This window comes from Xenopus laevis, chromosome 7L (assembly GCF_017654675.1).
Source record: "Xenopus laevis strain J_2021 chromosome 7L, Xenopus_laevis_v10.1, whole genome shotgun sequence".
In the NCBI taxonomy this organism is placed as follows: domain Eukaryota; kingdom Metazoa; phylum Chordata; class Amphibia; order Anura; family Pipidae; genus Xenopus; species Xenopus laevis.
The window spans coordinates 36,709,927-36,724,079 of NC_054383.1; the positions used below are offsets into that span (position 1 = coordinate 36,709,927).

The window sequence follows — 14,153 nt, forward strand, 5'->3', positions numbered from 1 at the left end:
ACAATAAAAAAAACTCATTCATTCCTATGGGATTTTTAGAAGAGATTTATTACTGGGTAAAAGTTAAAAGTTCACCATTTGATAAATACGCTTCTATAATCCCACAGGAATGAATAGAAAGTGGGTAGTTTTTTCTATGGTGAGCTCTAATCTCACATATTGATAAATATGCCCTTAAATGCGAATGTCTTATTATAACAACGCAATACCATGTCAACAGGACCGCCATCAGAAATCGAAGGGCCCTGTACGACAAAATTTCCTGGGCCCCCTGGGCTGCGCCCACCGCAACCCCTACCTACAGGTCCGCCCTCCCCACCACACAGTAAAAAAAACAAAAAAAATATTGGTGGCTAGGGTTCCCACATGTTAATAAAAAATATAAAGATATTGGTGGTCAGGGCCCCCCATAAAAAAACATTTGTGGCCAGGGCCCCCCATTAAAAAATATTGGTGGCTAGGACCCCACATGAGAAAAAAAAATGGTGGCCAAAATTGGTGGCCAGCCCCCCCCCCACATTATAAGAAAATTGGTGGCCAGGGCCCCTTAAACGTCCATGCCTTCCCGAAGTCAGCAGCTCTCAGAAAGATGGGGGGCCCGGCTAATCAAGTAAGTGTGGCGTGGCCGGGGCCCCCTTACCCTCAGGGCCCCCTACAACTCTTCCCCCTTTCCCCCCCTGATGGCCTGCCCTGCATGTCAATGTTATTTAGCACACAGATGTGGCACAACCCACGCCCCCCCCAAAACACCCACACACACAAACACATGATTAGAATTAAACAAGCTCACAAATGTCTAAGATTTTAGTGTTCTGGTACAAAACAATGCAGCATTAACCAGAAACAGTTCTATCCTACTTACCGGTTTCCCAAATTCCAACTCCGAAAAGAATTTATACCAAGGTTCATTCTTTAAATCTATCTCTTCAGGACTTTTATCCCGAGTCTACAGAGTTCATGACAGGGGAATGGAAGGAAGAAGGAAAAGAAGATTATGAAAGGAACACAGAGGAAAGGCTGTTACAGTTGCAGTGTTTCCAAGTGTGCCGTTTTACTGCCAGAGCTCGGGTCCAAAAGGCAGCCGTAATTTATTATGTATCTCGCTGAACACTGCATCTGTAACAGTACAAGGTTTGTAAGAAACAAAGTCCCCAGCAAAGTCAGATAGTACGAGGGAATAGAAATATACAGAGGACACCAACAGCATAATGGATAAAGGGACAGCAAGCGTACAGTATGTTGAAAAGCCACACAAAAGGAACCTAGAGCCAAAAATAAAGTGTTATATGTACAGAGCACTTTCTTTTCTGCATTTTAAAGGGGCGGTAGTTCCTAGGGCTTGTTCAAAATCGCATTTTGTTCAAAATTAGTTCAGTTGTGACTAATATAAATAAATATTATAAAGTATTTGTTCTGTTGTGAACAAATACACAGGGAAAATAATTAAACCAACAATAATGAATTGGCTTACTAATTACAAGTATGGTTTGTTTGTGTGCACCTTGAATCATACGATCCCAGGGGCGCGGCCCTTATTTTTTAAAATGGCAGTTTTCCATTTATGATTACCCAATGGCACATCCTACTAAAAAAGTATATCATTATGAAAATGGTTTATTTACATGAAGCAGGTTTTTACATATAAGTTGCTTTATGCAATATATTTTTATAGAGGCCTACATTGTTTGAGGCGTATAGTTTTCCTTTAACTGTTCACATGTGCACATAGCATTTGCATCAATGCACCTGAATTTCTAGACATACGTTTTGTTCTGTTCTTCAACTACTGCAAAAATTCAAGTCACACTTCCCTCCCCCACATTTTAATGTATTTATACGGTTTATGTCTTAAGAAACTTGACATTCATGCTGCAGAGGAGACCACTCCAACTGACAAGGTTGGAACACATAGCTAGTATATATAAATTAAGCAAAGAGGTTTAAAGCAGGGGCATAACTATAGAGGAAGCAGACCCTGTGGCTGCAGGAGGGCCCATAAGGTATAGGGGCCCCATGAGGCCCTAATTCATATACAGTTTCAATTAATCTTGGTAAAACAAGTAAACCTCTAAACATTTTGGGGGCCTAAAAAACTATTTGCTGTGGGGTCCAGTAATATCTAGTTATGCCACTGGTTATAAGATTATTGTTCCTTTAAACCCTCAGGGGGGTGTATTTCTAAAGGTACACAAAACAACAGCATTTAAATTCAAGCAGCACTGCCACTTTAATGCCTTGGACCACTGTGTGGGTATTTATAAAGCTGTGTAATGATTTCATGCAAATGTGTAGCCTGTTATAAAATCTCGTTTTTAGCTTGAAAAAACAATAGCCAAAATAAGTCAGGCTGTTTTTTTACACCACTACTGACTTGAGTGGGTTGATGTCAAATAATGGTATAATTTAAAATTTTAAAAAAAAATGGAGCTTTGTAAACACAATTTATTTTATAAAATATTGAACGTGCCTTTATAAACTTTATATATGCCCCATATCACACTGTTCCTTAAAGAATGGGTTCATGCATGTAACCATAAGAACTGGAAATCTTGTTTAGCATAAAAAAGCTCTCTACTTTATATCTATTCCACCAGAGCAATATTGGGCAAACTCTATAGTTAAGAGAGGCCTCCAACAGAATTGGGTTAACAGGGGGAGTATCACGACTCTGTCTCCAGATGTATATTTTTCCAAACAAGAGTAAATCATAGCTACACAAGTAACAAACATGCTGCCTCTTTCTGTGTCACTGGCACTGAAAAAGAAACCATATGTTACAAGAGCATTTTTTAACATTGAAGTCACACAAGGCTAAGTGAATAAGCTTGAGGCAGTGCTACAGAATTCTAACAATAGCCTAACCCTCCCCATAACCCTCCCCATTTACGATACATATGGACATTTCAGCAGATCCAAATGAGCTAATGCCCAATGTTTTCTATATAACTGTTTGATATACGAGTTAATGAGTAATGCAAGAACATGGGAGCAGATACAAGACCTTTATTATGCTTGGATGTGCTGCCACCTAGTGGTTGCAAAAATCTAAAAGTTAGGATTAGGGATGGGCGAATTTTTTGCAAAAATGACACCCATATACTTGTATGGTGTCGTGCGTCAATAAAAAAAGTTGCATGTCAAAAAAATATATAATTTAATGGGCGTCGGCGACATTTCGCCAGCGAATTTTTGACGAAACGGGTCAAATTTGCCCATCCCTAGTTAGGAGAGACAGGCAGACTAACCCTTGCTTCTTTTAAGCATAGGTGCATATAGGCCTATTAAATGTACATTAAGATTTATCAAGGGTCGAATTTCGAAGTGGAAAATAATTTGAAATTCAACCATCGAATTGGATTACTTCGACTTCGAATGTCGAAGTTTTTTTTTTTTTCAAATTTGACTGTTTTTGGTCTAGTCAAATCGTTCGATCGTCCGATGAAATCCTTCGAATCGAACGATTTCATCCATCGATCCATCGACCGATTTTACTTTGACTTCTAAAAACTTAGCCAAATGTTGGCTATAGGTTCTAGAAGGTCCCCATAGGCTAACATAGCAATTCGGCAAATTTAAGATGGCGAAGCGTCGAAGTCGAACTTTTTTAAAGAGACAGTACTTCAATTATCGAATGGTTGAATAGTCAAAGTATTTCCACTTCGAATCGAAGTCGAATTTAGGCCTATTCGATGGTCGAATTACACAAAAAATAGTACGAAATTCGAAGTTTTTAAATCAAGAGAGGGTTTTTAAACCTGCCTAAAATATATCTGATCGATAATAGACCAAATATTGGTAAGATTGTGTAATCATTTTGGCTTCATACACAAGCCAATACATTGCCAACTGGGTCTGGAATGACCCAACTGGCAGCCATAGCCGCCCAGAGTATGGCCAGGTTTCTGTTCACTTAGGCAGGTTAAAATAGAGTCAACAGGTTGAACTTGATGGACGTATGTCTTTTTTCAACCTAACTTACTATGTTACTTCTGTTCACTCTGATTATTCAGGTGAGAAGTAACAAACCAAAGTTTAGAACTCTTTTCGCCCATTGACCTAAACCACTAATGTTTATTGTGTTTCATGTCAGTGGTACAGTAAAGCAATGGCCATAGCTGCTCTCTTATGTTAACTGACTGGGGTGTTAGTGCGCAAAAGCAGAGATTGTAGCTTAGACATTTAAACATGTTGCTCTGTATATTATTGAATATTTCAATATGCTAATATGCTTTGTTTTCTACAGGACATTTACTAAATCTGAGTTGGCAAGTTAATATAGGGTCAGTAGCTACCACCTGCCTGAGGTTGATATTTCCCAGCATTCCCCCCCCCCGGGCCCGGGCTTTGTTGATTTTTGTGTGTTAGGGGGCCCAGCCATGCTTCACTTACTTAATTAGCCGGCCCTCTTGCTGTCAGCCTGCTGCACAGTTTAGAAGAGAGGACGGGAGCTCTCGTGTACCCTCATTGGTTGTTTAAGTCCTGGTAAAGCTGTACAGGGATTGGATGGGTGAAGTAGGAACTTCCCCTCCAGCCTATCCAATCCCAATGCAGCTTCACCGGGACTTAACTTAATCGACCAATGAGGGTACAGAGAATAGAATGAAAATAATGAAGGCACTGGAGCTCCCGTCCTCTCATCTAAACTTTGCAGCAAGTTGACAGCAGGGGGGGCCTAGATAATCAAGAAAGTGAGGCATGGCAGGGCCCCCCTTAAGAGCCAAACTTATGGGGACCCTGGCAAGCGATTTTTTAAAATTTCAGATTCAGGGAGATTAGTTGCCCAGCGACAACTAGGGTTGCCACCTTTTTAAAAAATCTTCACCGGCAGGTGGAGCGGGCGGGGTTAAAAGGGCGGGTTGTGATGCTAAAGAGGGCGGACTGTGACGCTAAAAGGGGGCGGGCCATGATGCGCTATTGGCTGGGCGGGTCGTGACATCAAAGGGGCGGAGCCAATGCGTGTTTGGCAAGAAGCCCAGGAAAAAAAAGTTAGTTTTGAGCAGGCTGGGGGCAGACCACAGGCTTTTTTTAGGTGTATTACAGATTTAGCGGCAGCTACATTGCCGGTAAATTTGTAATACCGGCCCCGGCCTTGGCTGGTGTTTTACCGGCTAGGCCGGTAAAATACCGGCCGGGTGGCAACACTAGCGACAACTCTCCACTTCTTCGGGGCGACTAGTCTGACCAAACAACCTCCCGCCAGCTAAAATGTAAATCGCTGGTGGGATCGGTGCGCTTCGTATTCCGAAGCAGCCTCGATTTGCCTCACAAGGTAACTTGGGTGACTTCATAAAACGAAGCACTCAGAGTGCCATTCCGCCGGCGTTTTACATTCTAGCTGGCGGGAGGCAGTTCGGGGATATTAGTCGCTGGGCGACTAATCTCCCCGAATCTGAGCTTGTGTCTCTGCCCTAAAATTTAAAAAAAAAACATTGGTGGCCAGCCCACCCAGGCCATCAATATTTATTTTTTACTTGCAGGTGGCCCCTGATCTCCAGTGGCTTTTTATAATATGTGGAGTGGGGGGGGGGGCTGGCAACCAATATTTTTTTTATAACTTAGGGGGGTTACTGTTTCAGCACTGATATCTGTTTGGCTTTTTTACTGTGGGGTGGGGCTTGGGGGCGGGGACCAGAATATTTTGCGCAGTTTCCGGCCCCCACCGACTCTGATTGTGCTGTACAGGGCCCTGTGATTTCTGAAGGCGTCCCTGCCATCCATCCCAATACTGGTGACCCACCCAGAGAATAAACATCTGCCCCGATACCTTCCAACAACATAGCAGAACAATAATAAAACTGCAGCCCTAATTTATCTACAGGGGATATATAATGTCACTTTTGTAGATGGAACTAGGGCAAAACACAAGAGCTTAGGATCCTATCATTTCTTTAAACTCAATAATTATGCTTTGCCCCTAAGGGTTCACTAACTTTTTAAGTGATTTATTGTGTCTTAGGCTGACAGGCTTGTGCATGGTATGCAGCCCTTTTTTTTAGCATACATGCCCGAACTGTAACATGTCATAGCAATTTCCCTGGAAAAAGAACCATTGGCCTCTGTTCCTACTATACCCAGCATTCCCCTGGGCAAAAAGAGCTGTGGGTGGGGTGGGAGGCAACACTTAACTTGAAAAACAATGATGTGTGATTTTCACATCTCTCTTTTTCTTTTTAAAAGTGTTATTATAAGATCAGTTTAACAGATATTTTACGCTGAAAACAAACAAACATTTTTTTGAAAAATATATTTAGATATGTGGGAATTATACATGGTAAGAAACTTTTAGGGAGCAAGCAAAGCAAGATTATTACTCCAGTCCAATGAATGAATAATAGCCACAATATTATTTGTGAAAAAGAATATGCTTTTTAGCAAGTTTTCAGAAAATCCTAAAGCCATTATCATTGTCTGTAACGTATAAAGCGTTCTCTTGTGTAGACAAACATCTCGTATCAGTAACTCTAGACACCTGCCCAACAAAAACACAGGAAACTGGTTGCAAAGTTTCCTTGTCCGACTCAATAAAAGTTAATTCTGTTATTACCAACCAACAGTGAAAGGATTAGACATTTCTACATAACGAGAAAGGGAAGGAATTCACTGACATCACACACAGATACTGCTCAGGAGTCTTGTTTCCAAGATTTCCTCCAACACAAAAGACTCAAGAGTTAAACTCGGTCATGGAAATCAGGGCGGTAGGAGAGAGTTAACACTTGTTTTTTTCAAGGAACTGGCAGAGGAAAAACTGCAAGCTCTTTGATGCAGCAGTACTCAAAGCAAATGAGGGCAGGGTTTTCGACACAGAAGCAAAGTTAAATCAGACACACTCCAACAGTTAATACACAGTGTAATCCTAATTCAGATCTATAAAGCATTAAAGATGTACAATGAGCCATAAAGAAGCTGTAGATTAAATGAAACATGATTTGCAGTGTAACAAGAGAAGATTAAAACCCATAACAGGTAGACCCCCCCCCCCCATGTAATTAATACTTTAGTAGCTGAAGTCAGGATTCTCAGTTGCTAGTTATGGAAACTACTCAGGGACATTTACATACAACGATATTTACAATGAAATCTTACAGTGTCGCGGAAAATGTGTTCTTCCATCTGCAGTCTCCGACACCATAAGCTTAACTATGGAGTGCTGCACAACGGATAAAACCCATCTGCAGAATTAGCTAGATTAGGCATGTCATGTTCACTAACTTTTCCAGATCCACTGCATTTTCCTATAGCCTTTTCCATGCAGTGAGACATAGTATGTAACTGCTAGGACCTGGGCATCCCTCATATATAAGGTATTCTAACTGCAGATGGGTTTTGTCCAACATCCAGTACTTACACGTCCCCATCCATAGTCCTTCCCCTCCTCTCTTCGTGTTTATCTGTACTAGTGAACTCGTTGTTAGTAACAGGATTGTATCAACCAAGAATTGCACAGACATGTTAAGCTGCTGGAATTCAGAGGCAGTATTTAAATACATTACCATCTTCTCATTGGCAAGAGCGGAGGATTTCCCAGGCTGATACTCATGAATGCTTCTTGGCTCAGCGCGGTATTTTCTGGTGTCGACCTTTTTGTCTGGTGGATCCCAGTCATTCCTGAGGACAAGGAAAGCAATTAACATGAGCCTGCCTCCTTGTTACCAGGGAAACGCATGTTTTGGATAGAAACGCTCCAGAGTTACTAATCCTCCGTCCAGGCACTTTCCTTTCTAAACAGGAAATTTGCCGGAGATTGGGAGCATTTTATGTCTCTCGTTTTATTTTTTCATGGCAGTTTGCTTGTGTATCATAGGTACAAAAATAGAACTTAGTTTTTAGTTTCCTAGAGAACATATTGAATTATTTCTAATTCTCCATCAGAGCGCAGAAGATGTACAGATGTGTCTCATTTCAGTCCCTGGATAGAATTAACTTGATAAAGACAAGGAGGAGCTGGGCTGTACTTAACCCTGTGTGTGCCTGTTAGTGTTCTTCTACACAGACACACACACACCACATATGTATTGGGTTCTGTATCCCTCTGTGTACACAAATCATAGTTTGGCTTAAATTCCATTTCAAACACAAGCACTAAACATTAGAAGCACATTTGGGACAGGACTAAAACAGCATTTGCCCTCTGCTCTTTCCCACAAAAGAGACCTTGCTTGTCCAGTAATTGTTCTTGGTAAATGTCATAATGACGTTAAACTTTTTAATTACCAAATATTTTAGGAATCTGTAGTCTACAGCCCTCCAGCTGCTGAAGGGCATCAACAAGTTTGATAGGAGTGCTAGTACAACAAGTCACCCCTGTAAGGATAAATATACATACATAATTCATCATGAAGCTGCTGTAAAGGGTAGTCTCATGTGTTCCATACAGCAATGAATGTGTTTCATTCTGTCCTGTGTGTACCCAGTGTTGGTTGTCTGTTCCTGCGGGTACCAGCTAATAAAATCAGTTGAATGAATATGGTCATCACTTCTAAAAAAGTTATTGTCACTTTTAAAGCTGCATTGTTGGAATCCATTCTCCAGGACTCGTGTCACTTTCTGGCAAACAACTGAAGAAACCCTGGTGCTTCGTGGCACAGGTTTTAGCATCAGAGACGGTGTTGCCAAAGGTAAAGCAAGATCAGTTATTGTTCATCTGCATTTATACTGAAACGGAATAAATCTGCGCTACCACTGTTCACCAAATGTCCCTGGTTTCCTTCCTTCCCAGCTATAGTCAGGTTATCACACTGGTGTCTAATAAAAGGGCAGCCAAGTTTGGGAGTTTTACTTTGAAAGCAGCAAGTAAGTTGCAGGTAAAACTTAGTTCCTTTGTAAAATGTATAATAAAGAAATAGAATACTTAATGAATCAGATGCAATTTGAGTGTAGGACTGGCCAGATATGGGATGACTTTGACGTAGTTGGACAGCTTAAATATATTGCAATATATGGACAAACAGTCCCTTTTTTATTTAAAGAGTAAGGCATTTTTTAGTAGTTGTATGCCAAAATGTCTCAATCTCTTAAATATATTGATAATGGGTTGAGTGTAGAGGACTTTTTGTATTTGTCTATATGTATTTTGTGGTCACAGCCTCATTGCACCCCCGCCTAATGGTTTTAGAAATAAGTGATGAGTACAACTTTCCCTTGTTTGTCCTGGTTTCCTTCCTACCAGCAATAATTAAAGATTAAACTAAAATATGCAAAATTGTCTCGGCTTTCTGAAGTAGCCAAAAGTTGCCTCCTGAAGCAATGCATATGTTTCCCCACCGGGGATTTATATTATTGCTGGTGGGAAAGCATTTTCAGGAGATTGACTGTGGCTGACTAATCTCCTAGTGTGCCATCACCCTAAGGCCTATTAAACATGGGCATTTCTACACACATTCACCTGTGATGGACCCAGCGAGGGAAACGGCATCCTACAATGAGTATAATCGGGGATGTTAAGCCAATAAATAAAGTACTAGTGTGACTTACTACAGCCAAAGACTAATATTAATAACTTACCTTTCATGACTTGGTTTCAAGGAAGAGGAGCGTGCTGGCAAAGGGAGAGTAACTGATCTCCGCATGTTCTGTTCAATATCGATATTATCCATCTCACTCTTGGAACGAGGCACCCCAGCTTGTGGTTTGGCTTAAAAAGGATATTGGGACGACCGATTATTGAGAGGCTATCAGTAAGCAAATGGGTTATATGAATAAAATAGCTTGTACTTGGATTTGTGGGCCTGGGCACCTAAAACAGTGGGGCTTACCAGAAACTGAGTGGAGTTTTGGGCAGATCAGAGTATGCATCTCTATAAGTTAATGTGATGAGACAGATTAGCCTGCCCTAAAAGTCTGGGTTTGGGGAATTTTGAAAGCTATAATAAACTATTTCTTATTTGTTATGCATCAGTTAAGCCATCCAAGAGGGGGGGGGGCAGCAGATCTGCATGCACATTTTATTAAAACTCAGTGCACTGTGTCTTAACAATTTTCTCTCTCTCTTTCTATATAACATTTGCAGATTTAAGAGGAAGATAACATGGCCATACATGACCAATAGAAGACAATAATAGAAGACAATTTTTTGAATGTATAATTCTTGTGTACTATATGGAGATAGCCAAAAGAACATATAAATGTTTAGAGAACATCAGCTTGAGAAGTACTGTGTGACTCTCCCTGGAACAGATGCATTATGACCAGATTAACTCACCATCCTCCAAATATGAATGGCGTCCATAGGATGGGTAGGAGTCTGATTCATCATCTGCAAAAGAAACATAGCATTGAATCAGATGCTTTGGGGGTTCACTGAGTACAAGATAATTAGAAGGCAAATATCACTGCAAAGGCAGATATAACAAAGCAATCACCACACAATGGGCTCTTTGTAAGGAAGTAACTTCTAAGCACAGTGTAGTGTAAAGGCCCCGAGGCTGAGGTCATGCTATGGTGTTGACATGTTTTGACCACAAGCACAAGTATTACTCTGACAAGGACATTAATTGGTTTGCTTTGTACATGTAGCATCTACTGGGTCACACCCTGCCGGACTGACTAAAGAGAGACACTCCTTTACGTGTAAATATAGATTTGCTTGACTCATTCCAAGTAAAACTTCCCTATAACAGACCGCAGAACAAGGAGTTCTGTATCTACCACAAGCATCAATTCCCCATAACCAGCGCCGATCCGCGCCTTTATGCTGCCTGAGGCGGCCTTCCGTTGCCGCCCCGACCCCTCCTCATGGCGCTCACATTTTCTGCGCTGGGGGGGGGTCGAGTCGCTGCACGACGCTAGTGCAGAGAGCACAATTGCGCTCTCTGCACTAGAAGAGCTGAATTTCCGGGTTGAAAACCGGAAATTCGGCTCTTAGTTACCAGGAGCGGCATTTTTGCCGCCCCTGGTAACCAGGGGGGCGCTGCCGCCTGAGGCGAGTGTCTAAAGAGCGGATCTATATGTCTATGGCCACCTTCAGACTTGGGCAAACATTATTTGTAACACCACAATCCAAGACAAGCATTATATCATTTATTATGACACTGTTTCAGTGGAGCCAATGGACACAATGAAAGAGTAAGCATTATGGAAGATCACATTCCTGCAAAATTATATATAAAATAATTTAATATAATATCTTTACACTACTATGCAAATTATGTCTGAATATCCACAAAAACATGAAGGAAAAGCAGGTCTGACTTTAGGGTTGTGTACATTTTACATTTACTCTTTACATTATAAGTTACATTCAAATATATAGCCAATATAGAATATGTAAAAGTATAGAGAGGAGCACTACATAATTCAGCTATATATATATATATATATATATATATATATATATATATATATCTATCCCACAAAGAAGGTCCGCACTCTCAGGACTTATATTGAAATCAAAATGTTTTATTAACTAAACGACTAACGTTTCGGCCTCTCCGAGGCCTTTCTCAAAGTGACAATAGGTAATCAGAAAATGCATTATATACCAATGATGGCGGGAAAAAGAACTTAATTGGCTAACGTCATCATCATCATCACTGTGCGTCACATAGTTAAATTACATATAAAAAAATTTTGGTATTATTTAGCAAAAATAAATACAGCAATATCCACATTTATATTGATATTAAAATTGATATTAAAACCCCCTATTGGGCGAACCATAAGATTAAAATAATATAATTTGTAACAATTCTTAGTCATAATTGTAACTCTCTATAATCCACAGAACCACCTGTTACTTATGTTACAAATACCTACAATTGAGTCAAGATCAAAGGTCTGTCGTAGGAACCCCTCTATAGCAATAAAAATCCTATTTGTCTTTACTAAAATACAGGTAGGAGGACCAGGTGCTCGCAAAGGGTCTAATTCTCATTGTATAAATATAGATGAGGTATAGTCTTGTATCACATGTCCATTAACTTAGCCGTTAACCCATCAGTGCTATGCCAAAATCTAATGTGAATCTACATTATTAGAGTCCCAAAATACCCATAAACCTAAATACACAATGTGCATTCTAAGGAAAACATTTTAAGGAAAAAGAAATTTGTAGCAAACCATTTAAATACATAGTATTCACCCTGCAAGTGTCGTTGCTATCTGTTATTACATTTAGTGTTAAATCAGTAAAGTATACATATGAAATGTGTCAAGCCTGTCTAGAAATCTAACGATCTATAACTAATCAGGCAAGATATGTGCAAAAAAGAAAGAAACCTCATAGAATATATAAAAAATGTATATAAAGGGAAAAAAATTCATAATACATGAAAAATTTAAAAGGTCAAAAAAATCAAAATCAAAAAAATAAAGTCATAAAGTCATTGTAGTGGTGTGCAAAAAGTCACCAAAGTTTGATTCAAATGTCCATATAGACACCCAGAAATGTACATTGTGTAGACAAAGGATATGGTCATCTGGACATCGGAGATAAAAGGCTTGCACCTTTAGATCACAGGGGCCGAGATTATTTAGCTTTCTAGGGGTAGTACGGCAATAAATGCATCGCATTTTAGCAGCTTGAACAGTATACCCCAATCTTTAATCATCAAGGGATGTCTAGTGCAGGTGCCTCACACGGCAAGACTAGCAGTAATACGATCCTTCCATCATCTACACCCGACTTGAAGGATTGCTCGGACCGGAAACAATGTGTGTAGGGGCCCCGCAATGCAGGGAAAGCTATCTATCTATATATCTCTATATATCTCTATATATCTCTATATATCTCTATATATATATATATATATATATATATATATATATATATATATATATATATATATATATATATATATATATATATATATATATATATTGCTTTGGATCTGGTGTTTTTTTTCCAGATAATGGATTTTTCCATAATTTGTATCTTCTACAAGAAAATCATTTAAACATTAAATAAACCCAACTGGCTAGTTTTGCTTCCAATAAGGATTAATTATATCTTAGTTGTACAAGTACAAGCTACTGTTTTATTATCACAGAGAAAAAGGAACTCGTCTTTAAAAATTTTGATTGTTTGGACAAAATGGAGTCTATAGGAGACAGCCATTCCTTAATTCAGAGCTTTCACTGATCCAGTATATGAACGGCCTTTACTACCGGTAAAGCAGATACACCACTGGTGAAGCATTGCCTGGCTAAGAGACATGGTTTACCAACATTGTGATGTATGCCGATTATGTCCCACCACTGTGGAGGGGTGGGGACAGTGACAGACTTTTATTACAAAGAGAAACCAAATGGATTCGACTGTTGGATACAATGGCACCTCGAAACTTGAATACTATGTATTCACTTGCATGTTATTCAGTGTGGAGCTACCATCCGTTTATTGGATCTCTAGGATGGGAATTAACATTATAATTTTGGGGTATTGCTTTAAATATGTTTTATGTGCTGTATTCCTGTATCATGCTCGGTGGTATTGGCTTTGGTTGCTGAAAATTTGAAGGTTATCCACTACATTAATCATTTTGGGGTACAGTGGATTTAATGCATCACTGTTATTACATGAAAGTTTGTCCACTCCATGTTTTTTGGGTAGAGGTGAAGTTGGAACAATAATTTGACAGTTTTAATCTGGTTTTATACACTTACACTTGATGTAACACTGGTCACAATTGTTTAGTACAACAAATTTTACATCATTTGTAATTTATGCACTTGGTTAATGAATTGATCTAATGTCCACAGTTTCACATGTATTTATATGATTTGCTACTTGTAATGCTCGTGAAATGTTACTTTTTTACACATTGATGGATTTTATTGTTGCACTTCTTATATATTTGCACTTTAGTGACCATTTGGGGCGTGAAAAAACATGGTGTGTGTGGTATTTAAGTTATGTGTTGACTTCTGATTCTACATCCTGAAGACTGTCCCAGGTAGATTGAAACGCATTGAATGTCTTGGGTAGTATAAAATATAATTTTTCTTATATGCCGTGCTTTCATAGATAACCGGTTATATTATATATATACAGCATATACTGTATGTGTGTATATATATATATATATATATATATAACTACTCTTCCCAAAATCACCCACGGTTAAAGTTTACATATTATAATGAGTTGCTGGTTATATATATATATATATATATATATATATATATATATATATATATATATATATATATATACA

The 14,153-nt window shown here is 39.2% G+C and overlaps 1 protein-coding gene across 11 annotated transcripts in view; it reads right to left on the reverse strand.

Moving 5' to 3' along the window:
• Nucleotides 1-14,153, reverse strand: part of sorbs1.L (sorbin and SH3 domain containing 1 L homeolog) — a 96,846-nt gene that overhangs the window by 46,001 nt on the left and 36,692 nt on the right. For 10 of the 11 annotated variants that reach the window (XM_041568787.1, XM_041568788.1, XM_041568785.1 and 7 more), the window contains 4 exons: nt 10,202-10,255; nt 9,505-9,634; nt 7,494-7,608; nt 863-946 (listed from right to left, as the gene is read on the reverse strand). In XM_041568787.1, the coding sequence (XP_041424721.1) occupies nt 863-946; nt 7,494-7,608; nt 9,505-9,634; nt 10,202-10,255 (383 nt within the window). The remainder of the gene's footprint in view (nt 1-862; nt 947-7,493; nt 7,609-9,504; nt 9,635-10,201; nt 10,256-14,153) is intronic. The other variant, XM_041568790.1, reaches the window with a different exon arrangement.